Source organism: Bactrocera dorsalis, chromosome 2 (assembly GCF_023373825.1).
Source record: "Bactrocera dorsalis isolate Fly_Bdor chromosome 2, ASM2337382v1, whole genome shotgun sequence".
Taxonomy (NCBI): domain Eukaryota; kingdom Metazoa; phylum Arthropoda; class Insecta; order Diptera; family Tephritidae; genus Bactrocera; species Bactrocera dorsalis.
This window is the reverse complement of record NC_064304.1, coordinates 78975568-78996951: the sequence shown is the minus strand read 5'-3', so window position 1 is coordinate 78996951 and position 21384 is coordinate 78975568. Positions and strand designations below refer to the sequence as shown.

General features: G+C 36.0%; 2 protein-coding genes across 3 annotated transcripts in view; one reads left to right on the top strand and one right to left on the bottom strand.

Moving 5' to 3' along the window:
* The first annotated feature begins 647 nt into the window (after window positions 1-647).
* On the top strand, window positions 648-2116 carry LOC105232081 (zinc finger protein 184). Its single transcript, XM_011213685.4, has 2 exons — window positions 648-1334; window positions 1394-2116. The coding sequence occupies exons 1-2, from the start codon at window positions 755-757 to the stop codon at window positions 1999-2001; spliced, it is 1188 nt and encodes a 395-aa protein (XP_011211987.1). The 5' UTR covers window positions 648-754; the 3' UTR covers window positions 2002-2116.
* An 11203-nt stretch (window positions 2117-13319) lies between these two features.
* LOC105232091 (axin) overlaps window positions 13320-21384 on the bottom strand; it is a 47390-nt gene continuing 39325 nt past the window's right edge. Inside the window, exons 3-12 of one of the 2 annotated variants that reach the window (XM_011213697.4) lie at window positions 18569-18875; window positions 18261-18493; window positions 17543-18205; window positions 15900-16034; window positions 15630-15726; window positions 15429-15563; window positions 15106-15361; window positions 14880-15024; window positions 14500-14820; window positions 13320-14428 (exon numbers count right to left, since the gene is read on the bottom strand). In XM_011213697.4, the coding sequence (XP_011211999.2) occupies window positions 14302-14428; window positions 14500-14820; window positions 14880-15024; window positions 15106-15361; window positions 15429-15563; window positions 15630-15726; window positions 15900-16034; window positions 17543-18205; window positions 18261-18493; window positions 18569-18661 (2205 nt within the window). In that variant the 5' untranslated portion in view covers window positions 18662-18875 and the 3' untranslated portion in view covers window positions 13320-14301. The remainder of the gene's footprint in view (window positions 14429-14499; window positions 14821-14879; window positions 15025-15105; window positions 15362-15428; window positions 15564-15629; window positions 15727-15899; window positions 16035-17542; window positions 18206-18260; window positions 18494-18568; window positions 18876-21384) is intronic. The other variant, XM_011213705.4, reaches the window with a different exon arrangement.

The following is a 21384-nucleotide window of genomic DNA, read 5'->3' as shown; positions in this document are numbered from 1 at the left end:
ACATATCACAGCGTGAATTCTGTGGTTTTGAGGTGAATTCCTTACTTCAATTCTAACAAATGTTCAATATCTAATAGCCCTGACAGACGAGCAAAATTAATGCGCCTTAAGCAACGCTAATGCGAATTGAAATTTTATGGTGACAGACGGCAAGCTTGTGCATTTAGACAGCTGATAGTGAAATTTGTTTGTTTATTAAAAAAAAAAGTGAAATAAAAATGAATAAGATAAATTATTAAAAGAAATTTTGGTAATTTTGGAAAATCAATATAAATTTAACGAAAAAAAACGTGTATTATTATCTACGTTTAAAGATAATAGAGTGAAATTAATAGCTTTAATTGATTGTAGTGCGGAAAAAGTGTGCAAAAAAGTTAAGAATACTGGAAAAATGGATAGCAAAAGTGCGACATCTGTCAATATATAGCAAAAATCAGCCATTTTTGAGCAGTGTTGCCTACGAAAATTTAGTAAAATCAACCAAATGCACGGAATTCTTGTGCATTACAAACTTGCATTAACATGGGTCAAATGCGCAAATAAATGTAAATTAAGCCCGCTAATGCATATTAGCGCTGTCGTCTGTCAGGGCTATAAGCCATTACAATATGCACAATTAAATAATTATTTATCGATAACATGAAACTTTTATTATACACTGACTGTCTCTATTCGCCATATTCATTATTTGCTACACATTGCATGGTACGAGATATATTGTTTACCATTAATAGTATTGAGTTCCTTTACGAATATGGGATGTTATTCGGATAATGATTTTGAAATTTCAATTAGTCAGATACAAATGGTTGAAAGATGTTGTATATGTCAGGAGCAGTCGTCATCTTTTACCATAGTGGAGAAATCATACATTGGGACACCACCTATTTCAACAAGTGATTTACTGCTACAATGTTTTGATTCACTGGATAAATTTCGCCTAGTACTTGGCGAGCAGCCTTCAAATAACTTCATATGTGACTCTTGTGAAAAGCTCCTTGTTGAGTTTTATGACGCCGTGAAAACTGTTTCCATTCGACGAAATAAGTTCCTTGATCGAGTTAAGGATAAAAATAAAGCAGCAGATGAAATAGAATATTTTGTAATTATTGAATCAACGAAAAACGATGCAATTTCGCCGCATCCAACAACTAACCGTGTGATGGAACATGAGCCAAATTCATATCCTTCAGAAGAAGAGTTTGTTAAAATTATTGATTCAGATGATGAACATTTGACCCTAAATATTTCAGAAGACGAATTTGTTAAAGTTAACCAGCCAGCCGAAGAATTTAAAGATGAATGGTCCTCAGATTGTTCAGTCAACTCAGACGGTAAATAGGAGTATTAATTTACTGAAGTAATTATAATTAATTTAAAATTTCTTAAATAGCGCAAGAAAACCCAGGGCAAATGAGAAAAGCCTTGATAACTATTGAACGTATGCCGAAAACAAAGCTTAGATTTTGTTGGCGCTGTGATAAAAACTTTCCATCGGATGATGCTTTTGAAACTCATTTAAAAGTGGCTCACACGAAAAGTAAAAAAACTATTTACTCGTGCCACCAATGTCAAAAAAGTTTTACATCTGAAGACGAACATAATACACATTTGTCCAAATTTCACTATACTGATCAGTCACGTTGCGACATTTGTGGAGCTTTGTTTGACTCATCCGTACTTTTGAATTCACATAAAATAGCCCACAAACAGTTCAAGTGTTCCATATGTTCGAAAATGATGTTAACTCAAAGAATGCTTCAACGTCATATGATGGGACATCGTATGGACAAAAAACACCAATGTTCAGAATGCGGAAACAAATATATATCAAAGACGTTTCTACAAAAGCACATGTTGGTCCATAAAGATTCTCGAAGCTTCGTATGTCAGGTTTGCGACTTTCAATTTAGGACTGCATGGAATTTAAAACGCCATCAAAAGCTACATTGCCTAGGCGATATAAGTCGGAAGCTTGGAGATATTAGAGCACATACTTAAGTTTTTTTTAGATTAAAAATCGTGAATTTCTTGTATATTGTTTAAGCAAATAATGAATCGTTTTGTCATAGAAAGCTCAATTTTAAAAAATATGCAATTATTCTTTTTAACATTAGCTTTGTATTTTAACTTTTTGTTGTAGCGGCAGAAATCTGCCAAGTTCACAGTCCTTGGCCGGATAAAAATCCACGTCCGTTCCGGTTACTCAGACCCGACTGTCGCGAGAACGGTACTGGGGTAGCAGCTAGCTGTCAGGAAGAAGGATATTGAAAGTTTCTCCCATAAAGAGCAAAATAACGCAAAAGTAGAGAAACGAAAACTAGCAGGAAAACTTGATTCAGGTTGTTGCGATGTCAAAAGCAGCTGTTTTGTTTCTTCGGTTCAAAAAGAAATATTTCAAAGCTTTCAACCAGCGTTTGAAAAGCCAGCTACTCCGTTATGTTTCGTTTTGCTTTTGCTACCCCTCTCACATTGTCGGGAGCCGTTACAGAGCTATAGCAGAACCAGAGAACGTGAAGTATAGAGAAGGTGCAGGTTCGACTGCGAACATTTGATAGATTTTTATTAGGGAATTCGCCGGATTCGTTAACATTGTGAGTCGGATTTCGCCCCGCAATTTTAACATTTTTTACCATTCTCTCACATATTCTAACCGAGAATATGAAGAGAATATGTATTCACGGCATATGATGACGTGGCATATACAGAGAACGTGAAGTATAGAGAAGGTGCAGGTTCGACCAGAGAATGTAAAGTATATTCATACTTCACGTTCTCTGGTCTTGCGCTAGTTATGGAGAGCGTCAGACTTCAAGCGACATCTCTCAAATATTAAAATACAATCGATCTTTTGGACTCAGTTATTTAGACAGCTGCACGACTACACGACAACAGGCTCTCAGTTGTCGCTCTCGCTAATTTAAAAATATTTCTAACTTTGCCAACGACAGTAGAGAGGAGAGGAGGCCACTAATATGTAAAATTATTCAAAGCTCTAACAAACCTGATGTTATTTTACAAAGAGAAGCATAAAATAGCTCTGTTATATCATTTGTAATAGAATTGATAATTTAAAACAAATAAACTGCCCTATTTACTTTTTTTGCATACAAAATTTCACATTGAGCAAAATATTAAAATTTCTTTGAAGTGAATGGTTTAGTATGACAACAACGAAATTGTCTACATAGGCGCATATACCTACTTATATACATACATATGTACGTACCTAGTGAGTATATTAATTTAATTTTCATGTGGTGAAACATATAGAGCCCAAGCAGATTTTAGGATGATCGTTTGAGACCTCCTGGATTAATCCTTTATGAGATATCCTATACTCCCTATTACTCCTAATACTCGTGTGTAAATACACGCAAATTTGTATACTCGCTTTTAACATTGCATGCCATTGGAACGCGAGTACTCCTTTTAACCTCCTAATGGAAATCTCTATGATTACTCCTAAAGGAGATCTCTATGATTACTGATATAGGAGATCTCTATGATTACTACTATAGGAAATCTCTATGATTAATCCTAAAGGAGATCTCTATAATAAATCCTATATTATTTTCAACCTGCAATTATTTTAACAAAAACAATTTTTTTTTTATTAAAGTTTTTTAATTAAATGAATGTACATGATATCTATTATTATAAGTGTTCCTGTAGAACTGAGCCTTACATTTGAGAAACGCCTTTTTGATCTTTGCCTCAAAATCAGGGTATGAGTAATCATCTTTTAAGGCCTCGAAAAATTAAACTTGTTAAAAAAATAGATGACATGAATTGGAATTATGTATTACCATAAAGAAATTTATTGAAAAGTGCATAATTCTTCAATGCAACTTTTTTTTTGGCTTCATCCCAATTCACTTTTAAGAGCAGTGACTCCGCAATCATTTCATCCAAAATTTTTGATAGGGGTCTCTTTGAAAATTTTTGTTTGAGATACGCCACCTTTAATAAACTCAAACTGTTTAGTAACATCTTATCAAATGTATTTTATCATACTCACAATTTCTGCCTCAGGCTTATTCAAAAGCAAGGACTCTGTAGATGCTAAATCATTCATGTTTTTAATAGGAAATATCATTAATTCAATCTTGTTCGGTTGCAATATGTCAATAATCCGCTGCAGGAGTATAGTGTTCTGCGCCGATATTTCCTCTAGCTTCCGTATTCTTTGTTCCATGTTTTTCTGCCACTGTTTTGGAGGAGTCATGTGTAGAAGTTCACGCAAGTGAGGAAAGTTCTCTGATCGCCATTCACTTGGGAGTGGCCAGAAACGATTCTTTTACATATGACTCAAGCAGCTCACGACTTCCGGTCTTTGACCAAGTATCCTCTGGGTAGCCTAAGAACATCCGTTTGAAGGCGAGCTAAAGTGAGAAGGCGAAACATCCCCTGCATAGGGTTGTGCGCTGGGTTTGGGACCCGCCACGTAAAAAACACCCCCAATGAAAAACCACCAACAGCCTCGGATGAGAGACCCCTCTTTTGATGACGACCATGGCAAACGAAATAAGGACTATGATTTGAGGGCATGCACCTGGAATGTCCGGTCCCTTAATTGGGAAGGTGCCGCTGCCCAGCTGGTAGATGTCCTCGTAAAGATAAAGGCTAACATCACCGCCGTCCAAGAAATGCGATGGACGGGACAAGGACAGAGACGAGTAGGTCCTTGTGACATTTACTACAGTGGCCATATAAAGGAGCGCAAGTTTGGTGTTGGATTCGTAGTGGGAGAGAGACTCCGTCGCCGAGTACTATCATTTACCCCGGTGTATAAACGTCTAGCCACAATCCGTATCAAAGCGAGGTCCTTCAACATATCACTATGAGAGATGCACCCGCCACGATGCCAAAATCGTGCATGGCGACTTTAACGCCAGGGTGGGCAAAGAAGGTATCTTTGGTACGACGGTCGGTAAATTCAGCTTCCACGAGGAAACATCCCCAAATGGGTTGAGGCTGATCGACTTCGCCGGGACTCGAAATATGGTTATCTGTAGTACTAGATTCCAGCATAAAAAGATTCATCAAGCTACCCGGCTGTCTCCGGATCGAAAAACCACCAACCAGATCGATCATGTTGTGATAGACGGAAGACACGTCTCCAGTGTTTTAGATGTACCTGCGCTGCGAGGTCCTAACATCGACTCGGACCACTATCTTGTTGCAGCCAAAATTCACACCCGCCTCTGTGCAGCAAAAAACGCACACCAACAAACACAAGGAAGGTTCGACGTCGATAAGCTGCAATCACAACAGATAGCCGAACGATTTTCTACTCGGCTTGCACTCCTGCTCTCTGAGAGCACTCGTCAACAACTCGGAACAACATAAGGGAACTGTGGGACGGCATTTCAAACTCCTTACGTACAGCTGCAACCGAAATCATTGGTTTTCGGAAAATGCAAAAGAGCAGTTGGTACGACAAGGAGTGCCGTGTTGCAGAGGAGAGAAAACAGGCTGCCTACCTCGCAACGTTACGATCGGCCACAACACGTGCGGGATGGGATAGATACCGAGAGTTGAAGACGGAAGCGATACGCATTTGCAGACGGAAAAAGAAAGAGGCCGAAATGCGTGAGTATGAAGAGCTTGATGAGCTGGTCAACAGGGGTAATGCTCGAAAATTCTACGAAAAGATGCGGCGGCTAACTGAAGGTTTCAAGACCGGAGCATACTTAAATTATGGAGGGAACACTTCTCCAGCCTGCTGAATGGCAGTGAACGCACAACGCCAGTCGATGACGATGGAGCAGACGTTCCATTGCTCGGCCATGAAGAAGTTCGAATAGCAACTACCCGTCTGAAAAACAACAAAGCGGCGGGAGCCGATGGAGCTATTCGGCCGAGCTATTCAAACACGGCGGCGAAGAAGTGATAAGGAGCATGCATCAGCTTCTTTCCAAAATATGGTCGGACGAAAGCATGCCCAACGATTGGAATTTAATTCTGCTCTGGCCAATCCACAAAAAGGGAGATCACACAATCTGCGCCAACTACCGTGGGATAAGCCTCCTCAACAACAGATTAACGTCCACCGTCAACAAACTGATTTGACCTTATCAGTGTGGCTTTAGACCTGGCAAATTAACAACCGACCAGATATTCACCATGCGCAAATTTTGGAAAAGACCCGTGAAAGGCGAATCGCCACACACCAGGATAACTCTTGCTAGCAGGTGCAACTTCGGACTGAGTAGGCAATTGAGAAGTAAAGTCCTCTCTCGGCGAACAAAAACTAAACTCTATAAGTCACTCATAATTCCCGTCCCGCTATATGGTGCAGAGGCTTGGACGATGTCAACAGCGGATGAGTTGACGTTGAGAGTTTTCGAGAGAAAAATTCTGCGAAAGATTTACGGCCCTTTGCGCGTTGGCCACGGTGAATATCGCATTCGATGGAACGATGAGCTGCAGTGGCGGATTAAGTATTTTGCCGCCCTAGGCCCATCCCTTTTTAAAGGATGAAATTTTATTTCTTTGAGTCCGTTGATATTATTAAGATATAACATTTATTTCATAAAAGTATAATTGTTAAACAATACAAATAAATATTAACAACATAAATAACAGTCAGTTTTCTTTTGTGTTCATTAGAGAATCTTTGAGTTGACAGTGCAAATGAATACATTCATTCGCGAAAGTATCTTTGAAATCATCAGAATACTTAGTAACTACATAATTCATCTGCGCGAATTTTTAATTCATTGGTATCTATTTCATATAAATTGTCAAAAAAAAATTAAATTTTTCGTAAAGATTATGATAAGCACTTTTACGTCCTGTCAATTGTACACTAAAGTATCTAAAATTAGATAGTAAACGTTGGTTCGAAAATTTTCTTCTCCAGATAAAGCTGTTCTTTCATTTTCCCGTGACTAGTCAGCCTAAAGTTTTCGGGGTTTTTTACGACGGGTGTCAAAGTGGTAATAATTTTGAACTCCAGATAGTGCTTTGGCTTTTTTTCATAATCAGAAAATTGTTTATCTCTCATATCTTGGAGAAATAATGCCAAAGAACTATATATCTTATCACAGATGATAAATCAGCTTGAGAATCCTGAAGCTTCTTACTCGGAGCATTAAAGCGATCCAAAATTGCATTCCAAACAATGACTAGAATTGCTGTTTCTAGATGTTCTAATTTTTGCTGCAGTTCCTTAGCTCCCTTCAGCTCGCGTAGTAGGTTTTTCATCTTTGTTTTCACCAATGAAGTTTAGTGCAACAACTATTCCAGGCCACTCTTTTTCTAATGTGTAGCATGCATCATGTCGAGCCGACCAACAAGTTTGAAAAAGGCTTTTAAGTCTTAAACTTGTATGCTGTCTTGAAATTTCCCAACGATGTGTCAAAACGGTAAAAAATTTATAATTCTTGCAAAGTAGAAAAAAAGTCAACTGCTTTGGTAACAGATTCAGCTGCACAAGTTCCCACTAAATTTAAAGAGTGATCAGCACAAGGAACATATTCAGCTAATGGATTAGTTGTTTTGATTCGTGCTTGCACTCCTGAATATAAACCTGACATGTTGCTTGATGTGATTGACCACGACAATTCATTATATTTAAACTATTATCCTCAAGAGATTTTAACAAAGCATCTTCAATATCTTTAGCCTTATGACCAGTATTTGGAATGAATTCCAGAAATCTTTCGACAATTTTACCATTGTTACGAACATATCTAATAATTATCGTGAGTTGATCAACATGAGCAATATCAGGCGTGGAATCCACAATTACACCAAAATACTTAGCAGATTGCACTGCTTTAGAAATATGTTGCAATACTTTATTTTGAATTAATAATATGATTTCTTCGTAGAAGAAATAAAATATATTGTCGTTACATTATATGAGATTTAAAATTCCGAAAAATTTGCCGCCACCCCGAATTGTGCCGCCCTAGGCCCATGCCTCGCGAGCATTTTATTATGTTTTTTTTCTTTTGAGTGAAAATACTTTTGTATTTGTTTATTTGGAAAGAGGCGAAATGAGCATCGAGGACAATGAAGGCAGTGGACGCGCTGAAGAGGCAAAAGCTCCGTGCAAGGTGTGCAAGTTCATAATCCAAAAAACAACGAATTGCTGACTCTGAGGAGCTCTATAATCGTAATAAAACCAAATTTTACCGTCGGTATGTGGCAATAGAAACATGGCTATGAATCAGTCCTCCAGCGTGGAAAGACGAAAAAGTCGTCTGGCAAGGTTATGGTATAAGTCTTTTAATAATAATAATACTAATACCCCACGATTACCCTCCTCCCGTCCAACAGAGGCGAGGGGCGCAATCCGCGAACGAGCGGAATTAGCCGAGTCATAATAGACAAGAGAGTTTTAAGCGTTGCGATCTTAAGCTGCTCAGCTACAGAAACAAAAATTTCAACAGCCTAAATTAAGAATTTTATTATTTTTGAGGAAGGATCATCGTTCATTGTTTCCGTTTAAATATTGCACTGCTCTGTGCAATGCTTCGAAAATATTTCTGTATATCTCAAATTATAATAGACCTTTTTATCATCGCGTTTAGTTGTGATTAAAAATGTCAGGCGGGTTCGTCCTAAAAAAAAACTGTATTTTTGAATTTTATTGACTTTTAATACAAGGAGATAAAAATTATCCCATGTCCGTCCCCTGGTTCTAAGCAATCTCCCCACCAATTTTCAGCCAAATCGGTTCAGTCTTGAGTTATAAATAATGTAGTTACACTATTTTTCGATTTTCTTTTATATACATACATACATATGTACATATCGTCACCCAAAATGCAAAATAACGTATGATCAATTCGAAATTGAGGGTTTCATTGATTACGATCCGCTACTTCAAATTACAAATATACATATAAGTACATATGTCCAACGTTTTAACGTTATGCTATCAGATATAACCCAGTTTTAACCAATATTTAAACTTTGTTTCACTCACGTGTTTCATTGTTTCCATTGTAAATTTCCGAAAATACTGTTACGGTATTTTGGATTTTAGGTGACGATGTATATGTAGATATAGATTTTCTCGGATATTCTGCCAAAATAGTTAGTTGCGAATGAATAAAAGGGAAGCCAAATCCGGAAAAAAGGGGATGAATAGAGACTCCACATTTCAGGAAAGTAGTGGTTTTGGCCCGAAAATAAAACATTTTATGAAATAAAGTTGATAACAGTTAAACTTTACGACAGGAGTTCTAGAAAGGAGTCACTACTTCGATGGCAGAGTTTAATTTATTGAAAAGTACTTGCATTGGCCAATTGTAAAATTATTAAATAAAAGTCTCGAGGTTTCCGAGGGTATGTACGAAGGCCAGAAAACGGTTTATTTGTACCAGATATATACAGTACGTATGTATGCATGAAGTTGGAACTCCATACTTGGTGGGTAAGGTATTTACTGAAAGCCTCTTTATGAAATCATACAAAATCTTCATCTTTTTTCCCAACGGTAAACGCTTTATTTGATATTGATATCATCGGCCTCAACACCCGCGCCGTTAGTTCTGCTTTCTCCAAGCTGGACAAGGAAGCAAAACGAATGGGTCTGGCAGTGAACGAGGGCAAGACGAAATATCTCCTGTCATCAAACAAACAGTCGTCGCACCTGCGACTTGGCTCTCACGTCACTGTTGACAGTCATAACTTTGAAGTTGTAGATAATTTCGTCTATCTTGGAACCAGCGTAAACACCACCAATAATGTCAGCCTAGAAATCCAACGCAGGATAACTCTTGCCAACAGGTGCTACTTCGGACTGAGTAGGCAATTGAGAAGCAAAGTCCTCTCTCGACAGACAAAAACCAAACTCTATAAGTCTCTCATAATTCCCGTCCTGCTATATGGTGCAGAGGCTTGGACGATGTCAACAGCGGATGAGTCGACGTTGCGAGTTTTCGAGAGAAAAATTCTGCGAAAGATTTATGGTCCTTTGCGCGTTGGCCACGGCGAATATCGCATTCGATGGAACGATGAGCTGTACGAGATATACGACGACATTGACATAGTTCAGCGAATTAAAAGACAGCGGCTACGCTGGCTAGGTCATGTTGTCCGGATGGATGAAAACACTCCAGCTCTGAAAGTATTCGACGCAGTACCCGCCGGGGGAAGCAGAGGAAGAGGAAGACCTCCACTCCGTTGGAAGGACCAAGTGGAGAAGGACCTGGCTTCGCTTGGAATATCCAATTGGCGCCACGTAGCGAAAAGAAGAAACGACTGGCGCGCGGTTGTTAACTCGGCTATAATCGCGTAAGCGGTGTCTACGCCAATTAAGAAGAAGAAGAAACGCTTTATTTATGACATTGTAATTTTTAAGCCAAACGAAAAGAATCAACCGCACGAAAAAAAATTTTAAGCTGACTGAATTATGTTTAATTCAAAGCCAATGGAAACTTGAAAAATAAAATTATTTTTATTTTCTCAGAGTTTTACAGCAATTATTCAAATATAAAAAGCGCCCAATACAATAAATAGCGCGTGCTGGCGCAATATTAATTTTTTTTACAAATTTTATATGAAAAAGGTCGTTATGAGAAAAACAAAAAATAACTAATATTGACATTATGGATACAAACACTTCTTTCGTAAGACAAAGCGCGCTTCGTATCGACACAACCTTTTATAATTAAATCATGTTTACAACAGTTAAACGTTAACAAAACCTATGTTTTTGCAAAAACTGCGAAGATCAAGATAAAAATATAGCAGCAATCGATGAATTAAAGTTCTTTCCGTTCGTAATATAAAAAACATCAATAAAATAATTTTGATGGCCCGTTGAATCAAAAATTCCTTATTTCGAAAGTTCGTTATATTGAACGATCACTATATTTTGTACCAATATTTATTTACACTACTTTTTTGCCGTTCTTATTATTTGATTTTCAATAAATATTAATATTTGAATTAATAAATTCATAAATGCAAACGCATTAATTTACCTACTTTTTTGCTGTGTTCTAATTCTCTCAGTCATCAATGAAAACATTAATGCCCGGTTTTAATTAAATTAAATCTTAGCTAAGAATTGTTGCAGACTGGGTAGTCGTTTACGTTTCACAGTCAATGCTTAATTTCCATAAAATTTTATTCAGCCCTATCACGCAATCCATCGTAGAGTGTTTTTAGGGAAAGTTACAAAACTGCTATCATGCAATTCGAACAGTTCCGGAAACAGAACGGAAAATTTTTAAGTTTAGCGGAATTTTTGTACGACAGGTTTGTGCTAACGGAGAAATAAATTTCCATATGTGAGAGTCAAGATTGCTGCCAGGAAACTGAACATTGACATAACGTATTTTCATTTTATTGTCACTTATCTGCAAAACATTCATTAAGATGTTTGAAATGCGAATTTGTCACCAAACTTACAATCATGGCATTGATACTAAAGTATCCTTTGCGGTTATAATAGAGAAACTTATCTTTAGTTGGGGCAACGATTTTAATATGTGTCTCGTCTACACATAAAATCGTGCCTGGAAATCCGTATTTCTGAAAATCCTTTTTCGCTTCCCTTTTTTCAACATCACTTAAATCGAGGTTTATCCACTGAGGGCACAAATGAGACTGAAGTTGGGATTGCTTCTTTTAAGATGCAACAAAATGTTGACTGAGCCATTGGAATATCGAAGTCTTTACCCACTCCATGCTGAGAGCCTCCTTCAGCTAAAAACCGAAAAACTGAAGACAATCGATGAAGTAAAGATATAGACGACGATCTTGAGAAACTTGCATTCCTCTCTAGAACATTGAGGACATACGTAAAGGCCGCCTTATTTAAGCGATAGTTTTTAATAAACCTGTTTTAGAAAAATAATTTTAATAAAATTTAACAATGAATTTTTATGGATTTATGAACTGTACATTGTTTCGTCCACATCGAAAGGGTTACTCCTGTCCCTCAGTGATTTTCGGTGAATTTTTATATCACGCCGACTTCTCTCACGTTCTTCCTCAAGCAACATAAATGAAAACGTTAGCGAATACATATTTTTTGTTCGTAAAATCAATTTGAATATAAACGTTTCCACTTTTATTAATCCTAATTTTTATTTTTTCTTCTACACAGCTGATTTCGAAATGTCAAAATTCAAAATTAAGTCTGGCAACAAAAGTTTCGAATTCACATGAATTCAATGATAGCAAATTGTTCGTATTCGTAGCGGACATTCGTATTCGTAGCTTTGCTACGATGGATTGCGTGATAGGGCTGATTATGATATATGGCAACGTTATGAGCAACGTATGTTTTACAAATGTCATTCATAAAAATATGTTTGAAATATTTAAATTACAACAGACATTACATAAAGAGCGAGGAAGTTATATCGAAAATGGCTGAAAACAACAAAAGAACCCCCAATTTCACCGCTAGCGAGTCGGAGCACCTTTTAAAACTGGTGGAAATCCCAATCCGATTCCATATTTTTTCACAAAAAATAACTTCTTATTTCTTATTATTCTTCTTTTGACAAATAACTGAAAATTCAAAACATTTCAAAACAAAAATCAGCAGTTACTTAAGTACTGCTTAGGTCTCCCATTTTCAGTACTTAAGCATAACTTAAGTATGAACTGTAAAACACTATTTTCCTGTTTTATCTTCAGCACAACTTAAGTATGGAATTCATTGAAATTTAAGCGAATTATTATAAAGACCGTGGTGTGGCCGGCACAGCCTCCCGATCTCAACCCGATTGAGAATATGTGGATGATGGTTAAACGTAAAATAGAGTGAAATATTCCGGAATGGTGATGAACTTTTCGCCAGATTAGAAAGGGAATGGAAGGCCATCCCTTACAATTACATTGAAAGTCTAGTTGCATCAATGCCTAGGAGTTGTGCTGAAGTTATTAAAAATAATGGTTATACAACTAAATATTAAACAAATTTTAAAATATTTTTATAATACTTAAAAGTTGCAAATATTTTGAACTCATGAATTTTGACTTTGGTTTATTTAATGCCTCTTTACCACTACAAGCAAATTAATTAATGTTTCAATTTTTATGATTGATAAACAATATAAAAAAATATATATAGATAAAGGAATACTTTATCGAAGTTAAAGAGATGGTTTCAAATAAAATAGTCAATATGGGTGCAAATGTTTTGACCACCACTGTATCTCTAAAACTCGATTTCAGTGGATCCTACACTTTCAAATAATACACATTTGTGCCTTATCAATGCACGACTGCCAGGTTTTACAGACAGGCATTATGATTGTCGGGTCATATGCTGATAAAAATGGGCACAATTTGCCCACATACATTAGATACGCATATTAATTTGAACTCAGTTCACAGTTATGCTAAATTATATTTCTTTATCTTTATTTATTTGTATTTTTTTCAAACAAAGTTTTCGATGACACTCGACATTTTTTTACCGTTACTTAAAAAAATATCGTTATTCTTCGATTTTTAATTGTAAGTCAGTTGTATAGTCTATCCATTACTCAATTTATAGAAGAATGAATATGTATCTTATTTTAAATAATGTACACTTAATAATTTATTTATGGTCACACAAAGATAACCTATTATGCTAATTAGCGTTCCAAAAGTGTATAGATCGCCAATCTTTTGGAAATGCATGTGTGAATATGAGCATGTGGTAGGCTTGTTTGTGGTTATAAGCAAAGTTCAATAATATGTAATGATCACACACACAAGTGTAGTTTCATATTTTAGAATCAATATGAGTGTAACAAATTAAGATTCTATAAAAAATTGCGTTATGAAATAGTTTTAGTCGATATAAAATTTAAGAAAGCAAAATCTACTAAAAAACTCTTATAAAATACTTTTGATTTTCGTGATCGAGAACAATATTTAGTGCTGCTAAAAACAGGCAGCGCCTTATATGTAAACAATATATATTGCAGGCAGTCCATAAAAACACATTTCAATCAACTTTTTTTAGCTTTCTTAAAGAAAATCTATAAACAATGTATTACGCAAATTTAAAACAAGGCGAGAATAAAATATATATCCTTATAGCGTTTTATAAAAAAGACATAAATCGAAATATCTACTGTTATGTTTTTATAAAAATCTAAAAATATTGTTTTTACAAAACTCGATTTTTGTGTGATTTTCTCAATTATCTCTAAGTACTAAATACATTTTTTAATGTAACATTTGCTTTGTCAACCTTCTTTACGCTTTTGCTATCCCAATAACTATTCCTTAGGCGTTACTAATTGCTGCTAATCTTGTTTCGTTGCAGTTATTTGTTAATCTCGCTGTTTTATTATTGTGAGTCGCTAAGATACTAGCCTAAACCTAATCGGATGGCTTCACTAGGCCCATCACTTTGCCTTCAAATAGTGGCAAAATATCACTGTCATTCACGATCTCTTCCTGAATCACTGGACTTTCCGGATCTTCGCAATGTGTTTTGAAAAAGAACCTGAAATGCAGTTCAAAGAGTCTTTCAGATTAATATATTTTTGCGTAATTAAAGTGTGCAATTTTACTCACCTAAAATTGCCCTTTTTCGGCAAGTAGTCTTTAAATTGTTTCAGGGTGGGTTGCGAACCGGGAATTTTCGTTCTGTAAGGATATTCTTCGTCACAGAATGAGAATACGACAGTCGTAGTCTCTAGTGGTTTTGCGGGTAGAGGTGGTGGTTGCGGCTGGTGATGTAAACTGCTGCTGCCACTGCTACTGCTGCTGAATGATGGTGGTTGCTGCGATGGCTGTATATGTTGTTGAGTATAGCGACGAGACCTTCGGGTCTCATCTTCCAGTCTTCTTTTTGCCTCTTCTGATTTAGAGGCCGTACTTGAACCAGATCGCGAACTTTATTCAAATTGAAAATGGGTTATTAACCAAATATTTTTGTTATATTCTTATTTTACCTGGTGTCTTTGTACTTCATAAGAGTATCGGCTGAGAACAGACTGATTCCACTATCTGTATTGACGGAAGGCCACTTATTTGTTAGCTTCCTGGAGGAGGAACTGTGATCCGGCATAGATTTGGAGTGTTTCATAGAATGTCCCCCTTATAAAAAAATAAATATGTTTGTATTAAGAAGGCATTTATAATTTTTTTGTAAATAGTGTGCATACGACTTTTAATTACCTATACTCATAGCTCCGTCACTAAGCATTCCTGAATCGTGGGTTATGGTGCGACGTCGCGTCGGAAGAGGCGGGCATGGTGACATGGTACCAGGCGAACGGTGAGGTGTTTGATCCTTCCATACTCTTGATACATGCTGATCGAGTATATCTTGGTCATTGTCCTCCTCTAACGCAAATTTTTCACGGATCGCGTCTGCAAAAGCACGATCGCTGGCAAGCCTTTCATTTGTCGGCATTGAATCGTCTGTGAAACGCTGGAAAGAGTACGAGAGTAATGTATAAATATTGTTTAATACCGTGATATTTATTGTTTATATATACATCAAATCTAGCTCTATCCTCAATGTCTTGCTTTCGTTTCACTTCTTCCAATTTCGGAATGAGTAATGCAATCAAGTCAGCCTCTTTTAAAGGACGATGTTCATTCGAATGGAGGCGTTGTGTTCGGGGTATAACCTATGTAATATAAAAATAAATATGTAGCATATATTCTGACGTTAAAGTAATTCATGTATTATTTACTTGAAACGTGTTAGTCTCTTTGTTGGCCAAAGCACTTTGACGTATCGCTTTGCTTTCATTTGAACTATGTCTCCTTTGAATATAAGGTCGACCATCCCTGAAATGTAGAAAATGTGTTGTTTTCTATAATTTTATATTACGACAATTCTCTTCACTCTGACACATCATAAAGTCAGACATCTAACACATGTTATTTGCATACTGTGTATGTACGTATTTAACAAAATATGAAACAGTAATTTTCCACATTTAGGATATATGTATACTTACATAGAACAACTAGATAGAGACATTGTATCGGAATCAGTTCGACCACCGGAACTTACGCTCGCTCTTTCCGAATCCACACGCGAATTCGGAACATAAGAAGTATTCGCGGCCGCAGGATACACATAACCATGAGCACTATTCGCATGCAAAGGTTGGTATAAAAGATAATATCATATCCATGCATTGTTTCCATTTACATCATGTACAAATCATATATAGTATAAATGCAATAAAATTATTAAACCATAATATGTAAATAGATACAGCGTCATGGGTACAGTCGTAGAACAAAAGGAGACATGCCGAATGGAGTGATTGGTTGTATGATTCAATGATTGGTTGGTTGGTTGGTTGTGTGATGTAACATTTGTGGGTTATAAAACATGATGAATACAAATGAAAATAAATATAAAATTTAAAAATGTTATTAGCATTAAATCGTCTTTTATTGGTCAGGATAAAAAAAAATAAATTAAATTAAATTATTTTAATGTTCTATAATACATTGTATTCTTTCCATGCGATTTTACCTTTATGTTACGTTACATTTACTAATTAAAGAATTACCTTTTTAATTAAATATTGGATGATATATTGTGTTTTCTTAAAAATAAAATAATTATTTTGCACACAGGAAGTTGATTTAATTAATAAAAGGATTTTTAACATTTATATTCAGATATAAACAACCATGCAACAAAAATTATATTACCTACAGGGTTTGTCCGGAAAGTAATAGGACTGAGTCGATTTAAATCAATTTATTGAACCAATCGTTACAATTCTTTAAAAACTTAAAAAATAGCCACTTTTTGCGTCGATGCAGCGCTGCCAGTGGAATTTCATTGAAGGGGTCACGGAAAGAATTCTCCGGAATAGCCTTGAGAGCCGAGGTGCATGTTTTTTGGCGAGGAGACGTCGGCGTGTGCCACTCGAAGATTGCCTCTTTTTGTCTTGGGATCATACTCAAAGATCCATGACTCATCACCTGTGATTACGTTATTCAAATATTGGAGGTCACTTTAATATATGTTCAATTTTCTTGGCACACTTCCACTCGCCGCGATTTCTGGTCGTCAGTAAGCACTTTTGGGACCATCTTCGCCCAGACCATGCGCATGTTCAAGTGCTCCGTCACAATACCATGCCCCACAGATTTTGATAAATTTAACATCTGGGCAATTAACACGGAAACACGTCGCGCGAAAATGTTTGTCCTGACTCTCCAGGTGCTCATTCGTTACCTAGGAACGCCTTCTACCGAATTCAGTCAGTGCGCGCACGCTCCGAAGAACAGTCGCAGCGTGAAAAAACAGTCCTATTACTTTCCGGACAAATCATGTATGTATATCATCAAGTAAAGTATTTTTGCTAAAAATTTAATTTAAATATAAATCTCTTCATGTGGATCAATTTTAAAGTCAATCAAATTCTAGAGAGTTGTATGCGTCGGTTTCTTTATTCGGACAGTGGAGCTTTTCATGATTAAAAAACCGCAAGTCATACTAATAAATAATGAAGATGTAAACATTTCGTGTAAGCTATTATAAAGTGCATATTTATAATAAAAAGTGAAATTTGCGTATTTTCTGTAAAATTAATTAACAAATATATTTATAAACAATAAAAGTTTATAAAATTACCCCGGAGGTCGTATTTCCAGTCTTCTTTTCTGAGTTGCTAGTAGTAAGTCGTGGGTTAGACGTATAGGCATATCGGCTGATTTACGACCACCTTCAACTCGCAGCTTCTCGAAATCGTCACAAAGAGATAATTCCGAATCTTCATGCAGTGTAGGTAGTGTAGAGCTACGTGGAAGAGTATCAGTTGCACTAATAGAGCCACTGGAGCTAGCTGATGTTGAAGGACCGTACACGCTACCACTTGCACTGCAAGTACCGCCAAGCTGTATATTTCCACTAGAGGTGCTCATAGGCAGGTTAATAAATGGCGCTACCGAAGAGCAAGGCACTTTCCCAGAACTAGTGGGCAACGCGCAAGCTCCTCCTGTCAATCCAGCAATTCCTGCTCCACTACTACCACAACTGGCACCACTACTACTTCCGCTGCCGGAACCAGCGGCCCCAATCCCAAATCGTTCATGTGAAACGGACATTTGCTGAATATACAAAATGTACATTTCTGAACAAAGGAAGCTGGGATAAATGTTGTCACGTATAGTGACCTCCACATATTGTTGCATTGAATCGTATATGTTAGAATTGAGTGGGACTTCATTTTTAAGACCTGCTTTTATTATTCGTCGCAAGTCTTCAGGTATTGATAGTTGACTTTTTCGTAAAAACCTTTTCAATACGAAATGTTAGCGAACACTTACATAAAATTAAAATGTTACATTACCGATATATCGCTCCTATAATTTGTTTAATTTTTTCGGGGTCAGTTTGCTGCTTTAGACCTTCACAGGCAAAATAAAAATTTAAATGATCATTATAACCAGGTGCTTCGTCTTCAACGTATTTTTTGAAAAGGTCCACTCCATCACGGTCCTCAAGAAGATGATTAAGCGTTCGAGCCCAATTCAAATAAGAAGGTGGTGAATTTCGGGAACTGTCAGCCACCCCTTCGGTCATCTGAAGTTGAAATATAATTAAGAATTTATTTCCTATACAATTTTCTAGATTTTATCGGCTTTTAATGAAACTTACCTTTTTAACTCGACTTTCTTCTCCGGGTACTGGTGGTCTAGGCCCACTGCACTCATTATCATCATATTTTCGGAATCCTGATGGCTGGCTCATGCCACTTTCTGTTTTCTATTTTTCTATCTACCTTTAAGTTTGACTAGCAAACTACCGCCTCGCAAAGTTTCTAATGCTTTTTTCACACTTACAGCGTTAATGAATATATATTTTTATCTATACGAACTGTCCGCTATATTTAGAATATAATGAACTTGGAAGTTATTAATAATTTTGCGTGCTAATTTATTTATGGAAGGCAATATGGCAGGGGCTGAAAAAGAGAAGCACAAATATTGAATAGATAATAAGTTGTGAATTTAATGAGAAATTACGAACAAATTTCATATTTAATAAATTTCTTATAAGCCATTTGTTAGCCTATACATATGTGTTAGTAAATATTATTATCTATTTCATACTATACAAAATTTGCTTGTAAATTTTGCAGGTTGGTAACAACATCACTACAACACATTGAAAGTATGTATTAAAATGCAATTTTACGTTGAATTATGTTTTTATTACCCATATACCAACAAGAAGTTGTATCCTGTTTTTCACCATAAGTCCCAAAATCAATGAACGAATTTAATATCAGATTTCTTTCACTTGAAAGATGAATATTATTATGTTAAATATAGTAGTCTTTATACAGTTTAACATTATGGTGGAAAAATTTCAAATCAACCTTCTAATATCTAATCCTACTAAATTGAAAAACACATTATAAATCGTAGAAGAGCGGGTAACATACTTTATTACAATGTACAATAGTCAGTTCGTGTATTGAATAGAAAAGTTTTACAAAACAAGACGACGTGGGCCAAGTTTTGAGAATCCTTCGAGAAATTTTTCTGCAGTGACTTCAATGGCATGATGTGTGTGCAGCAACGCCAAGCCGATCAACCTATCTTGTTTGTCCTCACCCACGATTTCTTCCTTTTCTGAAAGCAGCAAACTTAGTTTAAATCCATTTAATACTTCTCAAGAAAAGCGCGTTTTTAAATCTTCGCCGATTGTAAGAGAGGAATGTACACTGAGACCGTTAGTTCTCAGGCAAAAATTTTCGCGCTTTGTTTGTCGGCCGCAGATTCTTGGTTTTTCTTCGTCAACTTTCAAATCTGCCGCAATTTTTCCCCTATTTCCTTCTCTGAATCTACCACTGATTAGACAAAGCTAAAGAACACTCTATATTTTTAATATAAAGCAATTTTAAATGAATAAAATATTTGCAAACATATTGAAATAGTTAACATAAATTATGTTAAATGCATTTGAAAGAAATATTGCACAAATTTTAGATGTTCAAATATCCCATTGTTAGTAATATTAAAATAATAAAAATGTCTTTCTTGACATAAATTCAATGTAAAATATTATAGCAACATATCCCGATATATATCAAACAAAAAAGGGCTTTGAAAGTATCTATACCTTGTTCATTGTATAATAATTACACTGAAATATCCGAAAAAACTGACCGATCAAAGGAAAGTTCTTGTTTGCTATTTTTTTTAATTCCACAAATTATCTTTACGGAACATAGATTATTGTTCAGGGCGACGTTACAATTAAAACTCAAAAAAAAGTGACTAGAAAAAACATGCAAAACGTTTTCCCGCTAAATGCAATGCGCAGCCGCATATTGGTTTAAGTTTTGTTCGGCATTATGGTTTTCTACTCAACCTGTCAAAAAAAATGTCGGTTGAAGTATTATCAAACTTTAATGGTTTTCAATTCTCTGCCAATGGGTTTGACTAGAGTAGGGTCCGTTTCCACGACAGTCAAGTCTACTTAACCGGAAGACTGTCAGCTCGGCAGAATTCGGCCAACTAGAGAAGAGGTTCCGAATCTTACCTTGGTCAGGGACCTTTTTAATATTACTCTTGTTAGCATGGGCCACAATGTAGGTATAATAAAAACAAATTGTAATAAGTAATCTGAAACTTTAATTAAGAAGTCAGTAGTAAATTATACAGAAAGAAACATATATTTTTAGGATAAACTTCTATAATTTTGCATTCATTTCATTTCTGAGCTTGCTTGCATCTTCTTCATGAGTTGGGTTTTAATTTCACCAAAACGACTAAAGCGAATTTGATTCAAAAGCAGCCTTGCAGTTTCTGTACTGTTGTAATTCAATGAGTTCTTCCTGTATTTCTTCAGTAAAAATACGATAGTCCGTGCTAGAGGCTACGAATCAGTTTTTGATCAACTTTAGCTTTGGCATTCTCTGGTAAGTAAAAATTTATTTCTTCAACCATTATTTGTAAATGAGTCTTTATGTATTCTTATTTATTTGCTTTGCTAACAAACATATACTAGAATAATTATTATTGTTTTTCTTCCGCCACAACTGAAGTTCACTACTAAAAGCAGGAAATTTATCTTCAAAAAGTAATATTTTTGCGACGTTTTCTAATTATTTATTTCTGCAACCTTGCAGTTGCATATTCAATTTATTTAAGTGTGTCAAAATATCCACAAGATGAGCCAAAATCATCTGATATGCCGGATTAGTAAACTGTTACAGTAAATCATTAATTTTTTTGTAAACCGTCACAGTTCATATAATCCTCGCAACATATTACCTTTGGCCAGCCTTCGAAAATCCACGTGAAAGAGAAGAGCCTTATGTTCAAAATGCATTTCAGTGCATAATTTAAAAAAAAATACATATATTTGAAAGAACTGCTTTTGATAACATTTACAACTTTCATTAAGGCATCCGGGGTCTTAGGAGCTAATGCTTGGCGACGTATGATGCAGTATGTTGATTT